This window comes from Oncorhynchus kisutch, linkage group LG4, assembly GCF_002021735.2.
Source record: "Oncorhynchus kisutch isolate 150728-3 linkage group LG4, Okis_V2, whole genome shotgun sequence".
In the NCBI taxonomy this organism is placed as follows: Eukaryota; Metazoa; Chordata; class Actinopteri; order Salmoniformes; family Salmonidae; genus Oncorhynchus; species Oncorhynchus kisutch.
This window is the reverse complement of record NC_034177.2, coordinates 40035551-40062534: the sequence shown is the minus strand read 5'-3', so window position 1 is coordinate 40062534 and position 26984 is coordinate 40035551. Positions and strand designations below refer to the sequence as shown.

Below are 26984 nucleotides of genomic sequence, written 5' to 3'. Positions count from 1 at the left end.
TTCCAAATACCCCGGTATACGATATACTGCCCAAGCCTACAGTGTACAAATATTTTCTTGTGATTTCAGCATCGTCTTCTATGGAAGCCATTGCTCAGTCCTCTCCTCTCTCATCTCTCCAGCTCCTCAATAAGATTGTGTTCCTGGTGAGCTTTGTGGGCAACCAGGGGACGTTCACACGGGGCTACAAGCCAGTGGTCATGGACATGCCCTTCCTCTACCACGTGGGCTATGTCATCGTCTGTATGCTGGGCCTCTTCGTCCACGAGTTCTTCTACAGCTTCCTGGTTAGTCGAAACAATCTCTCTGTCTGGTCTTCTCTGCAGCACTTCAGCATTAAACTTAAAAAAGACCATGTTTGATATTATTACTCATTTTAAAAAATGTTATCCATTCAATTCAATAAAGTGGATTCATTGAACTTCAAAGTACTTGATTATTATTCAGAAAACCTCAAATTGACGCTTGACAATGGTCTTGATTTAAGTCTGGACCCTTCTTGGTGCCATGTGATGACAGCAGGTGGTTGTTGTGTGGTTATGTCGTTTAGCTTTGTGGTTTCCTTGTTCCTCCTTGTACCAGGTTTTTCAGACACAGTTACAGAAAGACACATCCTCTCCTATTTTTGCAATTGCTGCCAATCGGAAGCTTTGGTATGTCTGGTTCCTCTACAGCTCTCCTACAGCTGTGTGGCTGTGTCTGTATCTGTCTGACTGTGTGTCTGTGCCCCTCAGCTCTTTGACCTGCTGAACCGCGAGGAGACCCTGCTGAATGTGGTCAAGAGTGTGACGCGTAATGGGCGCTCCATCGTCCTCACGGCTGTACTGGCCCTCATCCTGGTCTACCTCTTCTCCATCGTGGGCTTCCTCTTCCTCAAGGACGACTTCCGCATGGACGTGCAACGTCTGCCAGGTCAGTGCCCATAGACGCCCTCTCCTCTTCACCACAGAACCCTGTACTCTATCCTGGCCTCTTTCCTATTACCCCCCCCCCCCCCCTTCATTCAGTACCCACAATCACCCCCTACTCACTACCTTCGCCTCTATGCTCTACCCTAGGTCTCTGCACTTTTGCCCCTAGTTCAGTTAGTACACACTGTTCCTCAGCCCCTATACTACCCTAGGTCTCAAATCAAATGTTATTTGTCACTTGCTTTGTAAACAACAGGTGTAGGCTAACAGTAAAATGCTTACTTACGGGTCTTTTCCAACTTCGCAGGGTTAAGGAGATGTGTATATATATGTATATGTATGTATGTATGTATGTATGTATGTATGTATGTATGTATGTATGTATGTATGTATGTATGTATGTATGTATGTATGTATGTATGTATGTATGTATGTATGTATGTATGTATGTATGTATGTATGTATGTATGTATGTATGTATGTATATGTGTGTGTGTATTAATTATTATTTTTACAATTGAAGTAGTGACACAATGATTAAATACACAGTGGCTGACAATAAGTAAAAAATAACATGGTATACCAGTACCGAGTCTATTTGCAGGGTACTGGGGATTATTGAACTTTAATTTAACTAGGCAAGTCAGTTAAGAACAAATTCTTATTTACAATGACGGCCTACCGGGGAGAGTTGGGCTAGTAACCGGAAGGTTGCAAGTTCAAATCCCCGAGCTGACAAGGTACAAATCTGTCGTTCTGCCCCTGAACAGGCAGTTAACCCACTGTTCCTAGGCCGTCATTGAAAATAAGAATTTGTTCTTAACTGACTTGCCTAGTTAAATAAAGGTAAAATAAAAAACTGTCTTGTTCAGGGGCAGAACGACAGATTTTTACCTTGTCAGCTCGGGATTTGATCCAGCAACCTTTTGGTTACTGGCCCAACGCTCTAACCACTAGGCTTTCTGCCGCCCCATATGTGATGAGTGTGAAATTGTGTGTGTCCAAGGGACACAGAATCCAGTGAGTGTGCATAGTCATTGCAAGAGTTAGTGCATAAAAAGGGTCAATACAGGCAGTCCATGTTGATGGTCAGCGTGGTGGATGTGGTGTTGTCAACCCTCACCGCCTAGGGGCGGCCTGTCAGGAAGGCCAGGATCCAGTTGCAGAGTGAGGTGTTCAGTCCCAGGGTCCTGAGATTGGTGATGAGCTTGGAAGGGACTATGGCATTGAATGCTGAGCTGTAGTCAATGAACAGCATTCTTACAGAGGTTTTTCTTTCGTCCAGGTGGGTGAGGGCAGTGTGGAGTGCAATAGAGATTGGTCATCTGGGGATTTGTTGGGCGGTATGCGAATTGGAGTGGGATCAGGGTGTCTGGGATCAGGTTGTTGATGTGAGCTATGACCAGCCTTTCAAAGAATTTCATGGCTATACAGTTGTATGAAAAAGTTTGGGCACCCCTGACAATTTCCATGATTTCCATTTATAAATAATTTGGTGTTTGGATCAGCAATTTAATTTTGATCTATCAAATAACTGATGGACACAGTAATATATCAGTAGTGAAATTAGGTTTATTGGACTAACAGAAAATGTGCAATATGCATCAAAACAAAATTAGACAGGTCCATAAATTTTGGCACCCCAATAGAAAAATCGCATCAATATTTAGTAGAGCCTCCTTTTGCTAAAATAACAGCCTCTAGAAGCTTCCCATAGCTTCTAATGAGTGTCTGGATTAAGGTATTTTGGACCATTCCCCCTTACAAAACATCTCCAGTTCAGTTAGGTTTGATGGTTGCCGAGCATGGACAGCCCGCTTCAAATCATCCCACAGATTCTCAATGATATTCAGGTCTGGGGACTGGGATGGCCATTCCAGAACATTGTACTTGTTCCTCTGCATAAATGCCCGGGTAGATTTTGAGCAATGTTTTGGGTCGTTGTCTTGTTGAAATATCCAGCCCCGGCGTAACTTCAACTTTGTGACTGATTCTTCAACATTATTGACATTATTGAGTGGAATCCATGCGACCCTCAACTTTAACAAGATTCCCAGTACCAGCACTGGCCACACAGCCCCACAGCATGATGGAACACCCACCAAATTTTACTGTGGGTAGCAAATGTTTTTCCTGGAACGCTGTGTTCTTTTGCCGCCATGCATAACGTCCCTTGTTATGACCAAATAACTCAATCTTTGTTTCATCAGTCCACAGCACCTTATTCCAAAATGAAGCTGGCTTGTCCAAATGTGCGTTTGCATACCTCAAGCCACTCTGTTTGTGGCGTGTGTGCAGAAAAAGCTTCTTCCGCATCACTCTCCCATACAGCTTCTCCTTTTGCAAAGTGCGCTGAATTGTTGAACGATGCACAGTGACACCATCTGCAGCAAGATGATGTTGTAGGTCTTTGGAGGTTGTCTGTGGGCTGTTTTTGACCGTTCTCACCATCCTTCATCTGATTTAATTTCATACAACTTAATATTGCTACACTAAAAATCTTTGTCTGGACGATATCCCAGTACTCAGCTTTTATTAGAAAATTAATGGCATGCCACTGTGATCATTTTCTGTGACGACAGAGTAAATTACTATGCAGCCTCAGAGGGGTTCCCAAACTTTTTCATACGACTGTAGATGTGTGCAACAGTATAGTCATTTGGGCAGGTTACCTTGGCATCTCTGCCCATTTACTCTGTTCCCCTGCAGCACCCCACCCTCCTAAGCCTGTCCTGCTGATCACTGATCTCGTCACTGCTCACTTAGAAGGTCCATGATCTCTGATGATTTGATGTCTGCACTCCTTTCACACTGGACTGAGGCCCCATAGTCTTCCCATTAGGCCTACCCTGCCCCCATCCACACCTAACTGGCCCCCTTCAATACCCACACCTGACTGGCCTCAGTCATTTTCAGGTAAATTCTGTGTCCCACGGTCGTGAGAACCTCCTTATACAGCCAGTATACAACCTGTCCACATTAATAAAATACATTCTAATGACATCAGTACAATCCTTTTTGCCCACTGTGTAGTTATCACCCGGTGGTAGTTATCACCCGGTGGTAGTTATCACCCGGTGGTAGTTATCACCCGGTGGTAGTTATCACCCGGTGGTAGTTATCACCCGGCAGTTACAGCATGAGACAGATGGTTCATTTTATCATTACCCGCTGTTCTCTTCAGACACTCTGCTTATCAATAGTGAAATAGGGCTGGAGAGTAAACAGAATAGATTTTAGTGTTGTCAGTTGGAACTGACAGGAATATAGACTGAGTAGTAGGATGGATTTTTTGCTTTGTGTCATAACAGCTATGTGTAATTACTAGTAAACACAATTTTACTACACATAGTTTACAAGACTATGGATTTAAGATAAACCTCTGTCTCTGTTGACTGACTGTGTGCGTGCACGCTTATACGTTTATGCATCTGTGCGTGGAACATTAATAGCCTGTGCCGTTGCACACTTCCCCATGTGTGTGAGCTTTCCAGAGCGTGAGTGCATGCATACAAGAGTGTGGGTGTGCTTTCGCACAACGCTCGGGCAGTCCGGGAGAGACAATTTACCAGCACATATGCACCTGTTGCATAATCTGGCGTGGTGGCCGTGCAGCGTAGAACAGAGCGGCGCTCTTATATAACCGGCTGGTCTGGGTGTGTGTGTTTATTGTACTGTCTGTCTGTGGGCTGAGCTGTCTGAGTGCACAGCGGGAGCTCCAGGCCTGGACTTTACTTGCCACAGGGTTTCCGTTAGACGGTAATAGCTGGCTTTTGGTCGATAAAAAAAAATAATAATAATAATAATTATTGGTGCCAGCCAATTGTCTGGGAGAGAGAGAGAAAAAAATCCCTTTGCGAAATAATGCATTTTAGCCTTCATTGATTGAAATACCAGTCGGTGTAGCGTGAGAGCTGCTGATACAGCTCAAACAGCTGTTTGTTGCTGCTGGAGTGAAACATGTGCTTTAATAAGACCAGTCATTGCACAACAATTCTAAAGCCAATGGCATTTAAAAAAGACTATGGCCACGATTAAAAATACATTTTTATTTCTCAACTGGTAATTAAAGCTTGGTTCCCATTTGCCATTCAAGTGTATAGGCAACTAGGCACGCTTCAGCGCGTCACACACCACTATGCAATGAACTGGAGGCAGTATCCGTTTTGAAGACATATCCTTATTTGTTTGAAATCTGAGCGTTTTACTGCATATTGTGAGGCATGTCTTACCTTAACTAGACTAGTCAAAATCCAACCAAACGTGTAGGCAATTATTTTCTAAAGACTTCTATATGCCATTGAAACCAGTAGCCTTTTTCTCTCATCTTCTATTGGTTTTCAAATTAATTTTATTTAATTGTCCAGTAGCCAATGCCACAATCCTAGTCATTAGCAACCCATGCTAGTTGTTGCATATTTAAATTTCCCCTCTTTCTAAATTTCTAACAGATATTTTCATTCGCACGTAGCCTACTGCCTTGTGTGCATTGCTGCGCTTATAATTGGATGTAGCCTAGAAGTACTAGAATTTGGGTTCTATCATCCAACAACTGTCCCAGAGTCAGTTTGGAAAAGGCTATTTCTTTCTTGTACCGAATGACAAGATGACCAATAGAATAGGGCAACTTTTCTACTGTGGAGGATAGTAGATTGACATAGGCTATTGATTTAGCTGTTTGTCTTGTTGGCTGAGGAAAAGTAAATGTGGGCAGTTATTCTAACATAGTTGGCATGTGAGTTTCAAGTTTGGCAAAGCAAATTTTAACCATAAAAATACACCATTTATAATGGCAGGCATTCCATGCATCCTCACATTTGCGGACTTATCTAAGATAGTCTACTATTCCTAATGTGATGAGTAGGTTGGATAGTCGTAGTGGCTCAGGGTAGGCCTAGGCTACACTATCAGATAGCAGGCTTTATCCTTAATTTATCCTCCTTTTTTGCACAGGAAAACATTGGCCTTTTTATAAATACATTTCAAGCAATTCTACTACACTATGTATGACTGGAGACATTAGCAGGAACTTTTTTAATACGACAAATTACAGGGTAGGCTACTCTGCTGACACTGACAAACAGATCAATAAAAACGACGTTGTCTGATCCATATATTACGAAAAGGAGCGACACAAATACAACGTCTATATAACCTGGAGGAGGAAATGATTGTCCAAATACAAACAAAAGTGTCACTGACCCAATGATCAAGACAGTGAATATGCTCAATCACTGGGGCTATGGCCGATGTTCTCCGCTGGTGCCAGCCAATAAGAGTACTACTTTTCTCTCAATTCAGTTGAGAATCTTGATAATTAAAAGACAAATTGGAGTCTTTTCATTGTCTTCTCATTACAGCAATAGCCATTTGTTTTCCAAACAGTTTTTTTTTAGATTGTATTTTTAAATATTGCGACATGCCTGGCTGGGGGTCTCTGCTTTTCACTGACAGTCGCAACTCAACAATCATCTATTTGGTATTTTTTTCCTGCAAGCTCTGCTCAAATTGCGGGCCCTTCTGACTATAGTCTATACGAGTATCATTTGTTTCCTAATGATCCTCTGTGGCCAAATCATGCCTTCTGGTGTAGTAGCCTATTTTAGTTATTTCTGTATAGGCAGGAGTAAACTGATTAGGCTATATAATTTTGACAATCTAATTCGATGTACTTTAGGGAAAGCTTCTCTAGCCTTATGGAGTCGCTGCCTATGTATTCTAACATCTTCAAATTGCTCATCGAAATTCATTAAGAATGATGCCTGCTGTTGCATACGAGTTGTATGTCCTGTTAAGACATGTCATTTTGAGAACAGTGCGTGTGGGTTTCTTACATGCTCTGTAAATTAAAATGCTGCCGGTCAAATGTCCGCTGCCACATTTTCCTAATGGAAGCACTGCGCTGACAGTATTTGTTTGAATCCGGTCCACTGCTCTTTCAGCACTTTCAGACCATAGCTAGTTCAGTTAGTTCTCAGTCCTTAGTGTAGAGTAATCGTGGAGAGGGAGAAGCAGAGGTATATAGGGGATGACTCATCGTCCTCATCTTTGTTCTCTAGTCCAGTGTGTCTCTATGGATCACCTGCACTACAGGGGCCTCGACACGTGACCTCACCGGCTCCTCTCTATTTCTATCCCTCCTTCTCTGACAATGTTCTCACCCTCTCGATCTCTCTCTCGCTGTTTTCTTTACAACCCTCCTCCCCTCTTTTCAAATCTTCACATAGAGGGGTCACATCCTCCCACGTTTCAGTGTTCAAACTCTTTCATCCAGTGTTGTGAGCACAAGCTTTTGTTGAAGTCTACTATTGTGAGGGGTTTTCAACCTGAATCTGATATATCTGGTACAGCTTTTTGAATTGTGAACTTGTCACTCGTTGTCAGGTAGATTTGAGATACTACCACCTTTTGATGTGTACATCTATCATTAGTTACCTAACACACAGTATTGATTAGCAGGAGGGGGAAATGGCCTGCCCTGCTGCGTTGCGCTCACACACACAGAGACACACTCCTCATGACTGTATGTTTTGATGTGTGTGTCCAGTGATGGCGGGGGAGGACGATGGGACGGAGCGTGTGTGTGACACTCTGCTGATGTGTATCGTGACGGTGCTGAACCAGGGCCTGAGGAACGGAGGGGGAGTGGGAGATGTGCTGAGGAAACCTTCCAAAGACGTGAGTGACCTTGTCCAATCAGTCAGTCCATCAATCAATTGATCAATGAACCAGTCATTAATAAAATGTACTAAAACAAAGGGCCAACTATTTTTCATGATGATGCTGGTGGTGATGATTACAGTTCAATTGATGGTATTAATCGGGATGATGATTGTTGAGGATGTGGATAGCAGGGGTGGAAAAAGTACTCAATTTTCATACTTGAGTAAAAGTATAGATACCTGAATAGAAAAGGACTCAAGTAAAAGTGAGTCACCCAGTTAAATACTACTTGAGTAAAAGTATTTTGTTTTAAATATACTTAAGTATCAAAAGTGAATATAATTGCTAAAATATACTTAAGTATCAAAAGTAAAATAATATCAACTTCCTTATTTTAAGCAAACGGCACAATTTTCAAGTTTTTTTTTTTAAATTGAAGGATAGCCAGGGCATACTCAAACACTCGGACATAATTTACAAACAAAGCATAGGGATGTAGGGATGACCAGGGAAGTTCTCTTGAAAAGAGTGTGTGTGAATTGGACCATTTTCCTTTCCAAATTGTAGGTGTCAGGGAAAATGTATGGAGTAAAAAGTACATTATTTTCTTTAGAAATGTAGTGAAGTAAAAGTTGCCAAAAATATATATAGTAAAGTACAGATACACAAAAAAATACTTTAAAGTACTCCTTAAGTACTTTACATGAGGTGGATAATGATGATGCTGAAGATCACTCTCTTGTTGTTTCTCACCGGTCCACTCGTTACCCAGGATCCTCTGTTTGTGGCCCGTGTGGTGTATGACCTGCTGTTCTTCTTCATCGTCATCATCATCGTCCTCAACCTCATCTTCGGCGTCATCATCGATACGTTCGCTGACCTGAGGAGCGAGAAGCAGAGGAAGGAGGAGATACTGAAGACCACCTGCTTCATCTGTGGTGGGTTCACAGCCCTACACAGCACTACATAACTCTGTATATCACTACATAGAAGACTACAGAGCACCACATAACACTACACAGCACTACATAACAGTACACAGAACTACATAGCAGGAAAATACATATTGTACAGTCCTGTCGCGTTATGTGTGGGTTTTTGTATCGTCCTGATGCGACGTTCTACGGTAAATTTCTTGCGTTTTGCCACTTTAATAGCAATACTCCCTCTACTGTCTTGCAATGTTAGAATAAAATCGGACTTCCTTATGTGCTTGGTGCCTGTACATATTGAACATTACAATTAAGTATGTGCTGTAGATATACAACAAGACCGTATAGAGAGTAGGGGTGTGAGGATCTCGTCATACTTGTATTCAGTAACCTATCTATATCATCACACTTAATACTCGCAATTGGATTTACTCGTAGAAGTGCTTTTTAAATGCCAGTAAAGCTTATACCTCAATCAGTCAGAACACATCTCAGAGCGCATGGTTATATTAATTCGCTCATTCGCACGCACACATTATTAAACAACCCCGACCAGTGACAATGCACATGATTAACTTAGTCCTATTCTATGAACTAGGATAGTATAGTACACACACACACACATTATATATATATATATATATATATATATATATATATATATATATATACACACACACACACACACACACACACACACACACACACACATTATATATATGTAAAGCTGCCTTGATGACAGCTTTACACACTCTTGGCATTCTCTCAACCAGCTTCACCTGGAATGCTTTTCTAACAGTTTTGATGGAGTTCCCACACATTCTGAGCACTTGTTGGCTGCTTTTCCTTCACTATGTGGTCAGACTTATCCCACAACATCTCAATTTGGTTGAGGTTGGGGGATTGTGGAGGCCGGGTCATCTGATGCAGGACTACATCACTCTCATTCTTGGTCAAATAGCCCTTACATAGTTGATTACCCTTACACCTTTAGTAGTGGTTTCTTTGCAGAAATTTAACCATGAAGGCCTGATGCACACAGTTGATGTTGAGATGTGTCTGTTACTTGAACTCTGAAGCATTTATTTGGGCTGCAATTTCTGAGGCTGGTAATTCTAATGAACTTATCCTCTGCAGCAGAGGTAACTCTGGTTCCTCCATTCCTGTGGCAGTCCTCATGAGAGCTAATTTCATCATAGCGCTTGATGGTTATTGCGACTTCAAATCCATCTTTCAAAATTCTTGAAAAATTCTGTATTGACTGACCTTCATGTCTTAAAGTAATGATGTTCTGTCATTTCTCTTTGCTTATTTGTGCTGTTATTGCCATAATATGGACTTGGTATTTTACCAAATAGGGCTATCTTCTGTATACCACGCCTACCTTGTGACAACACAACTGATTGGCTCAAATGAATTAAGAAGGAAAGAAATTCCACAAATTAACTTTTAAGACGGCACACCTGTTATTGGAAATGCATTCCAGGTGACTACCTCATGAAGCTGGTTGAGAGACTGTCAAGAGTGTGCAAAGCTGTCATCAAGGCAAAGGGTGGCTATTTGAAGAATCTGAAATACAAAATATATTTTTATTTTGTTGAACTGTTTTGGTTACTACATGATTCCACATGTGTTATTTCATAGTTTTGACGTCTTCACTATTATTCTATAATGTAGAAAATAGTAAAAAAAAATATATATTAAAACCTTGAATGAGTAGGTGTTCTAAAACTTTTGACCGGTAGTATGTGTGTATGTCTGTGTGTATGTACAGTTGAAGTCGGGAGTTTACATACACTTAGGTTGGAGTCATTAAAACTCGTTTTTTTCAACCACTCCACAAATTTCTTTACAAACTATAGATTTGGCATGTCGGTTAGGACATCTACTTTTGTGCATGACACAAGTAATTTTCAACAATTGTTTACAGACAGATTATTTCACTTAGAATTCACAGTATCACAATTCCAGTGGGTCAGAAGTTTACATACACTAAGTTGACTGCCTTTTAAACAGCTTGGAAAATTCCAGAAAATTATGTCATGGCTTTAGAAGCTTCTGATAGGCTAATTGACATCATTTGAGTCAAATGGGTCAATTGAAGGTGTACCTGTGGAAGTCTGGTTCATCCTTGGGAGCAATTTCCAAATGGCTGAAGGTACCATGTTCATCTGTACAAACAATAGTACGCAAGTATAAACACCATGGGACCACGCAGCCGTCATACCGCTCAGGAAGGAGACGCCACTGCTCCAAAACAGCCATAAAAAAGCCAGACTACGGTGTGCAACTGCAGATAGGGACAAAGATGGTACTTTTTGGAGAAATGTCTTCTGGTCTGATGAAACAAAAATAGAACTGTTTGGCCATAATGACCATTGTTATGTTTGGGGGAAAAGGGGGGAGGCTTGCAAGCCAAAGAACACCATCCCAACCGTGAAGCACAGGGGTGGCAGCATCATGTTGTGGGGGTGCTTTGCTGCAGGAGGGACTGGTGCACTTCACACAGTCGATGGCATCATGAAGAGGAAAAATTATGCAGGTTATATTGAAGCAACATCTCATGACATCAGTTAAAGCTTGGTTGCAAAGAGGACAACAAAGTCAAGGTATTGGAGTGGCCATCACAAAGCCCTGACCTCAATCCCATAGAAAAATTGTGGGCAGAACTGAAAAAGCGTGTGCGAGCAAGGAGGCCTAGAAACCTGACTGTTACACCAGCTCTGTCAGGCGGAATGGGCCAAAATTCACCCAATTTATTGTGGGAAGCTTGTGGAAGGCTACCCGAAACGTTTGACCCAAGTTAAACTATTTAAAGGCAATGCTACCAAATACTAATTGAGTGTATGTAAACTTCTGACCCACTGGGAATGTGATGAAAGAAATAAAAGATTAAATAAGTAATTCTCTCTAGTATTATTCTGACATTTCACATTCTTAAAATAAAGTGGTGATCTTAGGATCTAACCTGACCTAAGGCAGGGAATTTTTACTTGGATTCAATTTCAAGAATTGTGAAAAACTGAGTATACATTTATTTGGGAAGGTATGTGTAAACTTCCGACTTCGTGTGTGTGTGGCTGGATGGCTGACTTTTCAACAACGAAAATGACTATATTGCCTGCATTTATTCCAGACACATATTTAGATGAACATAGGCTAACTCCCATATATTGTTCAACTTTTGTGAGGAGCAAACCTTTTCTCTCCCGACACTTATGCCACAACATTTGTACAATCAAAAATAAACTATCTACGTTTGTCATTTTATTTTCTATTGATCTGTCGCTCGGAGAATAAATAATAACAGTAATTGCTGCCCATTTGTTTACAGATGGGTGAAAGAGATGTGTGCTGTCAGCTGACAATTACATTTTTCCAATCACAGATAATTACAAAAATACTTGTCAATTGTATTTGGAAGGTTCTCCATATCCGTTACGATACTCGTTTTGTCCGAGTACTCAGCACACCCCAAATAGAGAGGCTGAAAAATATAATTAAGAACGGCAACGAAACTGCAGGATATGACAAAGGTAAAGTGAATTGGTATATCAGTGTATAAGTACTGTTTTTCCTCACTCAGGGTTGGAGAGGGATAAGTTTGACAACAAGACGGTGTCCTTTGAGGAGCACATCACGTCGGAACACAACATGTGGCACTATCTGTACTTCCTGGTTCTGGTGAGGGTGAAGGACCCCACAGAGTACACCGGCCCAGAAAGCTACGTGGCCCAGATGATCAAGGTGGGTAGTTGGTGAGCTACCTCTTCCATGATCTACACAGGTCTTCACCTCAACACCTCTGTGTTGCATGATAGAACGGTGTGTCTATTTTAGCACCAAGGTACGGGTGATGCAATGATGAGTCAGGATTTTATATTTGAACCTCATCTGTGTTGAATGTGAAAACAGTGTTGGATCGTTGAATTCGGACTTCTTGCTGTCACTGCCATTTGAAAAGTATTGGCTGTTTTTACATGTGTACTATGTCTGTACACACACTCGCACAAACACACAGTTTGTCCTTTAAATGTATGCAGTCGCCGTAGCATCTCGAGGTGTCCTCAGCAGCCAGAGGCAGTGAAAAATCTGCCGACGTGCCCTTGAGCAAGGTACTTAACCCTAAATGCTCCTGTAAGTTGCTCTGGATAAGAGCGCCTGCTAAATGACTAAAATGATAAATGTGTTCCGGTCTGACTGTGAATCATCAGCCTCTGCAGCAGACTCAACCCCCCCCCCCCCCCAAAAAAAGAGCAAAAAACACCACAAAACATGACTGAGCCCAGCATCACAACCTCCCTCTCTTCCTTTCCCTTTTTCTTAGACTTGGTTATAATGCTACAGTGCACTTCTCATAAACTAGGGACTTCCACTCTGATCTTTCTCCCTCCTGGGGTTTTGCTACTGACATTCAGTAAGGGTGGCAACGTGCCACAACCTGTCTGGGGAAAAAAGCAATACATAGGAGACATAAATGCATGAGCTGTTATGATGCACTTCTAATGCATTGTTAAGAGGTGTCATACCCATGTCTTAAACCCCTTATAATCATCTCATAATGATCCTGACTAATACCAGCGAGTTTCAATCTGTTGAAGTGTTGAAACATCACAAACAACAGATGCATAACATATTATTTGTCTTGTTATAAGACATTACTAAACCTCATGCATGATTATAACATGTTATAAAGCATTATAGCTGGATGCTTTAAATAAAGCTTTATCAGAAGGGGGTTTAGTTGGTTGCCAAGAGGTTAATGTGTTCAAACATCATTGCAGTGGGTTCAATTTGCATAACAAATAGTTGACGACTGAATGTAATTAACACGTTTTAAAGAAGTGATGGCCAGTCAGACTGAGGTACTGGTGCATGGTGACGTCATGGTGAGTCAGGAGTTGTAGATGTACTTCTCTTTAGATGTTGGCCCTATAAACACTGCGATTGGCAGAAAGCAACCTGGATTTATAGACAATAGTCAGTCCCAGATCTGTATCTCTTCTGAACAATATAAGATCAAGATCTGTGTACGTTCAGCTCTGAGAAATATTTAGTCTATCCTGTTGACATGTCATTAGTTGCCTTATTAGACAGCACTAAAGTGCATTGCGGACCTCAGGCTGTGTCCTCTGCAGTCTGCTTTAGGTGAACACGCACACCGCAGTCCTTACTCAGTCTGAGGGGTGGACTAGCTAATTAACGCAGTCTTTCCACCGCTCTCCCTCACTGTCTGTACCCAGTGCACTGACACCTGAGGAGAGTATCACAAATGCACGTACGCATGCACACACACAAACACAAAACACAGTTTCCAAGACTCTGAGAATGAGTGTGTCCGCCTGGTAAATACAGAATAACAGTGCATTCGTAAAGTGTTCAGACCCCTTGACTTTTTTCCACATTTTGTTACAGCCTTATTCTAAAATGGATTCGTTTTTTATATATTTTTCCCCTCAATCTACACACAATGCCACATAATGACAAAGCAAAAACAGGTTTTTAGAAATGTTTGCAAATGTATTAAACATTTAAAAAACTGATAACATTTACATAAGTATTCAGACCCTTTACTCAGTACTTTGCTGAAGCACCTTTGGCAGCGATTATAGCCTCGAGTCTTCTTGGGTATGACGCTACATGCTTCTCACACCTGTATTTTGGGAGTTTCTCCGCTTCTTCTCTGCAGATCCTCTCAAGCTCTGTCAGGTTGGATGGGAGTGTTGCTGCACAGCTATTTTCAGGTCTCTCCAGAGATGTTCGATTGTGTTTAAGTCCGGGCTCTGGTTGGGCTCAAGGACATTCACAGACTTGTCCTGAAGCCTCTCCTGCATTGTCTTGGCTGTATGCTTAGGGCCGTTATCCTGTTGGAAGGTGAGCCGTCGCCCCAGTCTGAGGTCCTGAGCACTCTGGAGCAGGTTTTCATCAAGAATCTCTCTGTACTTTGCTCTGGTCATCTTTCCCTCGATCCTGACTAGTCTCCCAGTCCCTGCCGCTGAAAAACATTCCTCCAGACGTGACACTTTACGTTTAGGCCAAAGAGTTTAATCTTGGTTTCATGGACCAGATAATTTTGCTTCTCATGGTCTAAGAGTCCTTCAGGTGCCTTTTGGCAAACTCAAAGCGGACTGTCATGTGCCTTTTACTGAGGAGTGGCTTCCGTCTGGCCACTATCACGAAGGCCTGATTGGTGGAGTTCTGCAGAGATGGTTGTCATTCTGGAAGGTTCTCCCATCACCACAGAGGAACTCTGGAGCGCTGTTAGAGTGACCGTCGGGATTCTTGGTCACCTCCTTGACCAAGGCCCTTTTCCCCCAATTGCTAAGTTTGGCTGGGCGGCCAGCTTCAGGGAGATTCTTGGTGGTTCCAAACTTCTTTCATTTAAGAATGATGGAGGCCACTGTGTTCTTGGGGACCTTCAATGATGCATACATTTTTTGTAACCCTTCCCCAGATCTGTGCCTCGGCACAATACTGTCTCGGAGCGCTGCAGACAATTCCTTCGACCTCATGGCTTGGTTTTTGCTCTGACATGCACTGTCAACTTGGGGACCTTATATAGACAGGTGTTTGCCTTTCCAAATCATGTCCAATCAATTGAATGTACCACAGATGGACTCCAAGTTGTAGAAATATAAATGGATGACCAATGGAAACAGGATGCACCTGAGCTCAATTTCGAGTGTCATAACAATGGGTCTCAATACTTATGTAGTAAAGGTATTTCTGTTTTTGAATTAAAATGTTTTCGCTTTGTCGTAATGGGGTGTTGTGTGTAGATTGATGGGGGGAAATCATTGTCAATTTTAGAATAAGGCTGTAACGTAACAAATGTTGAATTAAGGGAAGGGGTCTGAATACTCCCCGGCTGCACTGTAAACGGCCCTGAGCAAAAGTTCAAAAAATTGTGTGTGTGTTATGACACCAAGCACCGAGCCAGCAGGTACAGTGCCTTCGGAAGTATTCATACCCCTTGATTTAATCCACATTTTGTTGTTACATCCTGAATTCAAAATTGATTCAATAAAATAAAAAATCTCACCCATCTACACACAATGCCTGATAATGACAAAGTGAAAACATGTTTTTAGAAAATGTAGCTAATTTATTGGAAATGAAATACAGAAATATCTCATTTACATAATTGTTCACACCCCTGAGTGAGTACTTTTTGGAAGCACCTTTGGCAGCGATTACAGCTGTGAGTGTTTCTGGGTAAGTCTCGAAGAGCTTTCCACACCTGGATTGTGCAACATTTGCCCATTTTATTATTTAAAAAATTCTTCAAGCTCTGTCAAATTAGTTGTTGATCATTTTCAGGGAGATTTTCAAGTAGGTTTAAGTAACAACTGTAACTTAGCCACTCAGGAACAGCCACGGTCTTCTTAGTAAACAACTTCAGTGTAGACATGTGTTTTAGGTTATTGTCATGCTGGAAGGTCAATGCCTCTCCCAGTGTGGAAAGCAGACTGAACCAGGTTTTCCCCTAGGATTTAGCCTGTTCTTCGTTCCATTCTCTTTTTTATCGTAACCAACTCCCCAGTCCTTAACGATTACTAGCATACCCATAACATAATGCAGCCACCACTATGCTTGAAAATATGGAGAGTGGTAATCAGTAATGTGTTGTATTGGATTTTCCCCAAACATAACGCTTTGTATTAAGGACAAAAAGTTAGTTGCTTAGCCACCTTTTTTGCAGTATTACTTTTAGTGCCTTGTTGCAAACAATATATTTTATTCTGTACAGCAGTGGTCACCAACCGGTCGATCTTCAAGGCATTCCTTGTCAATCACCAACATTTCTGTAGAAAAGTCAAAGATAAAGGCTTGTGCTTTTTTTGTGTGTTGCGCTGTTGGTGGTAGGTGCATTTGATTTCGAAGTCCTGCGCACCGGGTAGGCAGTGTTCCCATTTGTAACTATTTCATTTGTCTGAAAAGACACACTCCGCTTACCCAGCGACCAGGAGGTCTGTGGCTAAATCTAGTGGGCCTACTGCGCTAGCCAATCGAATAGCTCAAATCACAGTGCCTACAAGTTTGATACTAGCCTATGTGAGATTTCATAACTTTTAAAACCATGTGACCAGAGAGACTGTCAAATAATACAGCAAGGAGCTGATGTTTTTATGAATGAGTTAATGTTACATTTTTAATTCAGCACTGTCCGAACTGTTTTTATTCAACACTATTACAAAACATAAAATGTCTACTCCCACTTGCTCTGCAGTGAATGAGTAGCCCTGTGTTTTTATTATTATTAGCAGCTCATCGTGTCTTTTGAGGAATATTTCACTTTCACTGGTCATAGGAACAACAATTTGTGCTTGAGGCAGATGCGGTGTGGCTCGTGGTTCGCCATCAGACGGAAGACTGCGTCCCCTGTCTCTGGTCAGTCTCACACGAGGAAAGGAAGGAGAGAGCAGAGAGGCTGACCCTTTGCTGCTCCCTCTCTCCGCTGAGACTAATGCCATGTTCAGGACAACTGGAAACTCAGACATTTCCGACTTCAGTGCGTTCAAGACACCTGTGAACTCTGGGGGAAAAAATGAGATCCGACTGGGAAAAATTGTTTTGAAGGGTCATCCAATTCGGAATTCCAAGTCTTAAACCTGGGCATCTTTCTAGAGCCCCGACTTTCCGACCTGAACATCGCTGACGTTGTGATTTTACTTCATTTGTTTTACCTCTGGAGATTGTATGGCTGTGTGCTCGATTTTATACACCTGTCAGCAACGAGCGTGACTGAAATAGTAGAATCCAATCATTTGAGGCGGTGTCCACATGTAGTTTAGCATCAGTCCAGTGAAGTAAAAAGGGAATTATTTCTATTTATACTCAGATGTGCCTCGCAAGTGCTACACCAAATGATCTATTTTATCAAAGATTGAGTATTGAGATATAATATGGTCTGAGAAGAACAATATTGACAGCCGGACATATTGCCGATATTCTGCGATAATGTATTAGGCCTGCCTACTGCACAAACCTCATTCCTACATTACCGTTTTATTAAGTTAGTGTTACATTTTTTAAGTCATGTTTTAAAACAAATCTGAGCGGTAGATCTCTGCTTGCTTTTTGACTGTGAAAGTGATCTTTACTCAGAAAAGGTTGGTGACTGCTATTCAGGCTTCCTCTTTTTCACTCTTGTCAATTAGGTTATATTGTGGAGTAACTACAGTCCGTCCTCAGTTTTCTCCTATCACAGCCATTAAACTCTGTAACTGTTTCAAAGTCACCATTGGCCTCATGGTGAAATCCCTGAGCGGTTTCCTTGCTCTCCGGCAACTGAGTTAGGAACAACGGCTGTAACTTTGTAGTGACTGGATGTATTGATACACCATCTAAAGTGTCATTAATAACTTCACCGTGCTCCATGATATTCAATGTCTGCTTTTTATTTTTACCCATATACCAATAGGTACCCTACTTTGCGAGGCATTGGAAAACCGCTCTGGTTTTTGTGAATTGAATCTGTGTTTGAAATTCACTGACTCGACTGAGGGACCTTACAGATAATTGTATGTGTGGGGTACAGAGATGAGGTTGTCATAAAAAATAATGTTAAACACTATTATTGCACACCGAGTAACTTATGTGACTTGTTAAGCACATTTTTACTCCTGAACTTTTTTAGGCTTGCCATAACAAATGGGATGAATACTTCAGCTTTTGATTTTGTATTCATTTGTAAAAATAAAACAACTTTTATGGTGTATTGTGTGTAGGCCAGTGACAACATTTTTCTATTTAATACAAAGTCAAGGGATGTGACTACTTTCTGAAGGCACTGCAGCCACAGCTCTGTTACATAACCTATCTCAAGTGGCCTGCTAATAGCTCAGCCCTGCCTGGCACGTGTTCTCCTGTCCCGCTCGCTCGCTCTCTCACACACGCATTATCACGCCACGAGTCAATTATTCCATAGCAACGTGGCCGTCACTTGTCGGTTGTCGGCGGCAACAGGAGAGGAGAAGACGGCGGTGAGGAGCCTCTGAACTCGTGATCTATAGAGAGGCCAAAGTTCAAAATGTCCTGGTGGGGGGCACACACAAATGCGTACACACACGCCGCACAGTCTCTCTCACTCTCTTACACACACATACACTCCTCTCTTTGTGTCTATGTTAACCTAGGTGAGTCAAGCAGAAGGCAGCACATCCTGTTGTACAGTCTCCAGCAGAGATGCGTGTATTGAACAACATTGGTGCTCTTTCTCAAGACGCTGGATAACACAATCACGTGCTGCTTGGTTTTCTACCATTGTAGAGTTTGATACCAGTGTAGTGTACTACAGGCCACTAGGGTTGGTTATGGAAGTGGATGGGTCATGTGATGTAAAATGTGCACACGTGCACTTGGGGTGTGACCGTTAAAAAAAATGTCAACAAAATGTGGATTGTTAACTGAAAATTCCTAAGTGTGAATTACTTTTTTCTCCACAATTTTAATAGCAATGCAGTCATCACAAAACTACCTGGTCCTGGTAATCATCATAAAGGGTCAAATTCAAATGAAACAACTACCTAAATGCATCAATGCTGTAACTTTAGTAGGAGGAGCTACTTCATTAACTGGCCCTGTAATGTACGAGTGAGAGGGAAGCAGAGCAGCAGCTCAAGCAGCGAGCCGGGGAGGGGCCATGCGGTGTGCGTCTGAGTGAGGAGGGTAGCAGGGGAGGGGGATATGGCAATCAAGTCGACTCGCTCTGGTAGACTAACTAGTTATCATCTCATCTGATTACCTAGTATCTGTCTTGACTGACCGAGAGAAGAGAGAAGCTAGTTAAGCTAGCTAACGTTAGGATAATTGAGTCTATGGTACTTTAGATTTCCATCTTCCATTGATTAGCCTAGATATCTCTTAATATCTTGCCACATGGAGGCTCTAGCTCTGACTGTAGTCTAGTGCCAGTTTGATAACTTGTGATTGGATGACAATAACAAGCTACATGCGCCACTCTCTTGAAAAGCCGGAGTAGCAGCAGCATAAATAATAAAAAGTTATCTTTCTCTCTGCAGTAAGCGCAATGTAGACCATCTGCATTGTGAATTTGCGTGGAATTTTATGCATTTTTCATATTTCTTTCATGGAAAACCAATACAAAAATGTATGTTTAAAAAGTCCGAGAATGTTTCCATTTGTCACATCCATAGCGTGTACGCTAGGGGTGGTGCTATGTCAGAGAGTGACCAGCCAAATAAGCAAGGGCCATGAGGACACTTGACCTGACTATACTCCAAACATACTCTGGAGTTTAGTCATGGATCATTAACTTGTCATCCCTTTGAGCAGGTTTTACAGGTCTTAAGAGTGTGCCTCTCACACACTCATAGTCTCTCTCGTTCTGTTTTTCTCTCTGTGTACCAGCAGTGTAGATTGCTCCGCTAGACTGCAGGCACAAAAATGTAAGCCTAAAATGGTTATTCCCCTAGTCACTATCATGCTGAGTCGTCTCCTTTGTCCAGGTTCTGTTGTGTGCCTGGTGAAAAGCTTCACAGCAATAATGCAGCAGGCAACCACTGGAGAGCCACTGAGAGTGATGCAGTCTGTAGTATGAGACTTAGTGATGTGACAGAATGGTTCAGTGAAGAAGTACTGAACCCCTGACTCAACGTTGTGCTGTTGTTATTGTTTTGGCAGGCGATTGTGCCTAAGTGAATGTTTACACTGTGGGGTTATTTTGGGAAAGACTTGTTACGTCAGAGGTTGGCTGTGATTGTTTATACTAGTCCATACACACAGCTCAAATGTTAGTCTGGGGGCTGTTAATTTTTTGGAAATGTTAGATTACATTTACTCATGCTATTCTAGATTATTCACGTCATGTTTAAGTTAAACAGATGCAGACAATACGTCATACTCTTTTACTCTATTTCAGTGATGAGGAGGGAAGTGTAACGTATCTTTTTATCATTATTGAGGTCTGGGCTATGTTAGTCATTAGATGACTAGACCAGTGGTTCCCAACCTTCTTCGCTTACTGTACCACCAACTGAATTATGCTCTGCCCGGAGTACCCCTGGTTGGGAACCACTGGACTAGACTACACAAGCTTCTAAGCTTCCTTGCTTGCACACACTTTTTCTATAGCATTGAGGTCAGGACTTTGTGATGGCCACTCCAATACCTTGACTTTGTTGTCCTTAAGCCATTTGCCACAACTTTGGAAGTATGCTTGGGGTTATTGTCCATTTGGAAGACCCATTTGCATTCAAGCTTTAACTTCCTGACTGATGTCTTGACATGTTGCTTCAATATAGTTCAATATAGTTCCTCGTGCAGCAAAGCACCCCCACAACATGATGCTGTCACCCCCGTGCTTCATGGTTGAGATGGTGTTCTTCCGCTTGCAAGCCTCCCCCTTTTTCCTCCAAACATAACGAAGGTCATTATGGCCAAATAGTTCCCATTATTGTTTCATCAGACCAGAGGACATTTCTCCAAAAAGTACCATATTTGTCCCCATGTGCAGTTGCAAACTGTAGTCTGTTTTTTATGGCGGTTTTGGAGCAGTGGCTTCTTCCTTGCTGAGCGGCCTTTCAGGATATAGATACTTTTGTACCCGTTCCCACCAGCATCTTCACAGGGTCCTTTACTGTTGTTCTGGGATTGATTTGCACTTTTCGCACCAAAGTACATTCAAATCGAATCAAATCAAATTTATTTATATAGCCCTTCGTACATCAGCTGATATCTCAAAGTGCTGTACAGAAACCCAGCCTAAAACCCCAAACAGCAAGCAATGCAGGTGTAGAAGCACGGTGGCTAGGAAAAACTCCCTAGAAAGGCCAAAACCTAGGAAGAAACCTAGAGAGGAACCAGGCTATGTGGGGTGGCCAGTCCTCTTCTGGCTGTGCCGGGTGGAGATTATAACAGAACATGGCCAAGATGTTCAAATGTTCATAAATGACCAGCATGGTTGTATAATAATAAGGCAGAACAGTTGAAACTGGAGCAGCAGCACGGTCAGGTGGACTGGGGACAGCAAGGAGTCATCATGTCAGGTAGTCCTGGGGCATGCTCCTAGGGCTCAGGTCCTCCGAGAGAAAGAAAGAAAGAGAATTAGAGAGAGCATATGTGGGGTGGCCAGTCCTCTTCTGGCTGTGCCGGGTGGAGATTATAACAGAACATGGCCAAGATGTTCAAATGTTCATAAATGACCAGCATGGTCGAATAATAATAAGGCAGAACAGTTGAAACTGGAGCAGCAGCACGGTCAGGTGGACTGGGGACAGCAAGGAGTCATCATGTCAGGTAGTCCTGACATTCATCTCTAGGAGACTGAATGTGTCTCTTTCCTGAGCGGTATGACGGCTGCATGGTCCCATGGTGTTCATACTTGCGTGCTATTGTTTGTACAGATGAACATGGTACCTTCAGGCGTTTGGAAATTGCTCCCATGGATGAACCAGACTTGTGTAGGTCTACAATTTATTTTCTGAGGTCTTGGCTGATTTCTTTTGATTTTTCCATGATGTCAAGCAAAGAGGCACTGAGTTTGAAGGTAATCCTTGAAGTACATCCACAGGTAGACCTCCAATTGACTCAAATTATGTCAATTAGCCTATCAGAAGCTTCTAAAGCCATGACATCATTTTCTGGAATTGTCCAAGCTGTTTAAAGGCACAGTCAACTTAGTGTATGTAAACTTCTGACACACTGGAATTTTGATACAGTGAATTATAAGTGAAATAATCTGTAATCAAATGTTTGGAAAAATTACTTGTCGTGCACAAAGTAGATGTCCTAACCGACTTGCCAAAGCTATAGTTTGTTAACAAGAAATTTGTGTAGTGGTTGAAAACCGAGTTTTAATGACTCCAACCTAAGTGTATGTAAATTCCGACTCCAACTGTACATACAGTGATGGTACCACTAAAAATTTTGAGATTTTGCTGCGGGACCACTAATTTGTGGTTTAGTATCGTACCCTGCATCACTACTTCATTGTTCTAAACCAGCGCACGGGTGAATTAGAGCACTGATTATGCTTTTCAGTCCCAAGGCTCTGACAACATAAACCTAAATAGAAACTGATAATTGTGCACAACTTCAGTATTACTTCCTATAACTGTTGTTACACTAAGGTTTTTATTCTAAGAGAAATTTAGACTACAATTAGGGTGTGGAAATATTAGGATTATTTTTGCCCTTACTGTAGTACTGTAGCCTACTCCCAACTGGTCACATACAGTGCCAAATACAACAGGTGTAGACCTTACAGTGAAATGCTTACTTACAGGCTCTAACCAATAGTGCGGAGAAGAAGAAAAAAGTATGTGTGTGTGTGTAGGTAGGTAAGTAAAGAAATAAAACAACACTATAAAGACATTTGAAAATAACAGTAGGAAGGCTATATACAGACACCGGATAGTCAGGCTTATTGAGGTAGTATGTACATGTGGGTATGGTTAAAGTGACAATGCATAACCCTTATGCACCACTGCACTTTGTATACCAGGGTTGGCTGGCCTTCTCTAGTCACTCGTAGGCTCATGCACTGGTATACCTTTATTTACTATTTTTTATTTGGGGTTTACTACCTTTTTATTTGGGCATTTTTATTGTTCAGAAATGTGGTGGGTACTCTCTTCGTTCACTGGACTTTATCCTGCTAACTGTTCCAAATGTCCGAACTGAATTTGGTAAAAGGGCTTTTATGTACTCTGTGCCATCGTCTTGGAACGCCTTACAAAATACTTTTTAAACTTGAAGAACTTGCCCCGATTGGTATTTTTAAATCACTGATGAATGATCTTGAGACTGATTCTCTGACCTGTCAATGTTTTTAATTGGCTGTTTTTGATTTTGTTATACTCTTGTGAATTCTATGGGTTTTACAAGATTACTTGTAGTTTTTCATGTTTGTCTGTAATTTTTGTAATGACTTGGTGCTGCCTATCTTGGCCAGGACGCTCTTGAAAAAAGAGATTTTAAATCTCAATGAGCCCTTCCTGGTTAAATAAAGGATAAATAATAAAAAATAAAAATGATGAACAGAGAGTAGCAGTAGCGTAAAAAGAGGGGTTGGCAGGTGGTGGGACACAATGCAGATAGCCCGGTTAGCCAATGTGCGGGAGCACTGGTTGGTCAGGCCAATTGAGGTAGTATGTACATGAATGTATAGTTAAAGTGACAATGCATATTAGAGGTCGACCGATTAATCGGAATTGCCAATTAATTACGGCCGATTTTCAAGTTTTCATAACAATCGGAAATCTGTATTTTTGGACACCGATTTGGCAGTTTTTTTATTTTAATTTTTTTTAAATTGTATTTAATATTTTTAACTAGGCAAGTAGGTTAAGAACATACTCTTATTTTGAATGACGGCCTAGGAATTGGGGGTTAACTGCCTCGTTCAGGGGCAGAACGACAGATTTTAATCTTGGCAGCTCGGTGGATTCAATCTTGCAACCTTACAGTTAACTAGTCCAACGCTCTAACCACCTGTCTCGCGTTGCACTCCATGAGGAGACTGCCTGTTATGTGAATGCAGTAAGCCAAGGTAAGTTGCTAGCTAGCATTAAACTTATCTTAGAAAAAACAATCAATCAATCATAATCACTAGTTAACTACACATGGTTGTTGATATTACTAGTTTATCTAGCGTGTCCTGCGTTGCATATAATTGATGCGGTGCGTATCATTGTTCCAATGTGTACCTAACCATGAACATCAATGCCTTTCTTAAAATCAATACACAGAAGTATATATTTTTAAACCTGCATATTTAGCTAAAAGAAATCCCAGGTTAGCAGGCAATATTAACCAGGTGAAATTGTCACTTCTCTTGCGTTCATTGCACGCAGAGTCAGTGTATATGCAACAGTTTGGGCCGCCTAATTTGCCAGAATTTTACGTAAATATGGCATAACATTGATGAAATACAGAACGGTTCCGTATTTCACTGAAGAATAAACGTCTTGTTTTCGAGATGATAGTTTCCGGATTCGACCATATTAATGACCTACGGCTCGTATTTCTGTGTGTTATTATGTTATAACTAAGTCTATGATTTGATAGAGCAGTCTGACTGAGCGGTGGTAGGCAGCAGCAGGCACGTAAGCATTTATTCAATCAGCACTTTTGTGCGTTTTGCCAGCAGCTCTTCGTTGTGCGTCAAGCATTGCACTGTTTATGACTTCAAGCCGATCAACTCCCGAGATTAGGCTTGTGTAGCCGATGTGAAATGGCTAGCTAGTTAGCGGGGTGCGCTCTAACAGCGTTTCAAATGTCACTCGCTCTGAGACTTGGAGTTGTTGTTCCCCTTGCTCTGCATGGGTAATGCTGCTTCGAGGGTGGCTGTTGTCGTGTTCCTGGTTCGAGCCCAGGGAGAAGCGTGGAGAGGGATGGAAGCTATACTGTTACACTGGCAATACTAAAGTGCCTATAAGAACATCCAATAGTCAAAGGTTAATGAAATACAAATGGTATAGAGGGAAATAGTCCTATAATTCCTATAATAACTACAACCTAAAACTTCTTACCTGGGAATATTGAAGACTCATGTTAGAAGGAACCACCAGCTTTCATATGTTCTCATGTTCTGAGCAAGGAACTTAAACGTTAGCTTTCTTACATGGCACATATTGCACTTTTACTTTCTTCTCCAACACTTTGTTTTTGCATTATTTAAACCAAATTGAACATGTTTCATTATTTTTTTGAGGCTAAATTGATTTGATTGATGTATTATATTAAGTTAAAATAAGTGTTCATTCAGTATTGTTGTAATTGTCATTATTACAAATAAATAAATAAAAATCGTCCGATTAATCGGTATCGGCTTTTTGTGGTCCTCCAATAATCGGTATCGGTATCGACGTTGAAAAATCATAATTGGTCGACCTCTAATGCATATAAGATAAACAGAGAGTAGCAGCAGCATAAAAGAGGGGTCGGGGTGGCACACAATGCAAATAATCCGGGTAACCATTTGGTTACCTGTTCAGGAGTCTTATGGCTTGGGGGTAAAAACTGTTGAGAATCCTTTTTGTCCTAGACTTGGCACTCCGTTACCGCTTGCCATGCGGTAGTAGAGAGAACATGACTGGGGTGGCTGGGGTCTTTGACAATTTTCAGGGCCTTCTTCTGACACCGCCTGGTGTAGAGGTCCTGGATGGCAGGCAGCTTTGCCCCAGTGATGTACTGGGCCGTATGCACAACCCTCTGAAGTGCCTTGCGGTCGGAGGCCGAGCAATTGCCGTACCAGGCAGTGATGCAACCGGTCAGGAAGTTCTCGATGTTGCAGCTGTAGAACCTTTTGAGGATCTCAGGACCCATGCCAAATCAGTGTTGCTTGCCTCGAAGCGAGCATAGAAGTGATTTAGCTCATTTAGCTCATCTGGTAGGCTCGTGTCACTGGGCAGCTCGAGGCTGTGCTTCCCTTTGTAGTCTGTAATAGTTTGCAAGCCCTGCCACATCCGATGAGCGTCAGAGCCGGTGTAGTATGATTCAGTCTTAGCCCTGTATTGACACTTTGCCTGTTTGATGGTTCGTCGCAGGGCACAGCGGGATTTCTTTTAAGCTTCCGGGTTAGAGTCCCGCACCTTGAAAGCGGTAGCTCGACCCTTTAGCTCAGTGCGAATGTTGCCTGTAATCTGTGGCTTCTGGTTGGGGTATGTACGTACAGTCACTGTGGGAGGGACATCCTCAATGCACTTATTGATGAAGCCAGTGACTGATGTGGTGTATTCCTCAATGTCATCTGAAGAATCTCGGAACATGTTCCAGTCTGTGATCGCAAAGCAGTCCTGTAGTTTAGCATCTGCTTCATCTGAACATTTTTTTATAGACCGAGTCACTGGTTCGTCCTGCTTTAATTTTAGCTTGTAAGCAGGAATCAGGAGGAAGAGTTGTGGTCGGATTTTCCAAATGGAGGGCGAGGGAGAGCTCTGTATGCATCTCTGTGTGTGGAGTACAGGTGATCTAGGATTTTTTTCACTCTGGTTGCACATTTAACATGTTGATAGAAATTTGGTAGAACTGATTTAAGTTTCCCTGCATTAAAGTCTCCGGCCACTAGGAGCGCCGCCTCTGGGTGAATGGTTTCCTGTTTGCTTATTTCCTTATACAGCTGGCTGATTGCGGTCTTAGTGCCCGCATCTGTCTGTGGTGGTAAATAAACAGCCAACTCTCTAGGCAAGTAGTGTGGCCTGCAATTTTGAATAATATACTCTACTTCAGGCGAGCAAAATCTAGAGACTTCCTTAGATTTCGTGCACCAGCTGTTGTTTACAAATATGCACAGATCACCCCCCTCGTCTTACCGGAGTTTCCTGTTATCCCGCTAGCTGAATATCCATGTCGTCATTCGTCATTCAGCCACGATTCCGTGAAACATAGGATATTACAGTTTTTGATGTCCCGTTGGTAGGATATTCGTGATCGTACCTCGTATAGTTTATTGTCCAATGATTGCACGTTGGCGAGTAATATTGACGGTAACGGCAGCTTTCCCTGTTGCCTA

At 41.9% G+C, this 26984-nt stretch overlaps 1 protein-coding gene across 2 annotated transcripts in view; it reads left to right on the top strand.

Annotated features, from left to right (window-relative positions):
* Positions 1-26984, top strand: part of LOC109889517 (inositol 1,4,5-trisphosphate receptor type 2) — a 152453-nt gene that overhangs the window by 109062 nt on the left and 16407 nt on the right. For both annotated transcript variants that reach the window (XM_020480989.2, XM_020480988.2), the window contains exons 50-54: positions 123-287; positions 735-912; positions 7459-7589; positions 8347-8512; positions 12093-12253. In XM_020480989.2, the coding sequence (XP_020336578.1) occupies positions 123-287; positions 735-912; positions 7459-7589; positions 8347-8512; positions 12093-12253 (801 nt within the window). The remainder of the gene's footprint in view (positions 1-122; positions 288-734; positions 913-7458; positions 7590-8346; positions 8513-12092; positions 12254-26984) is intronic.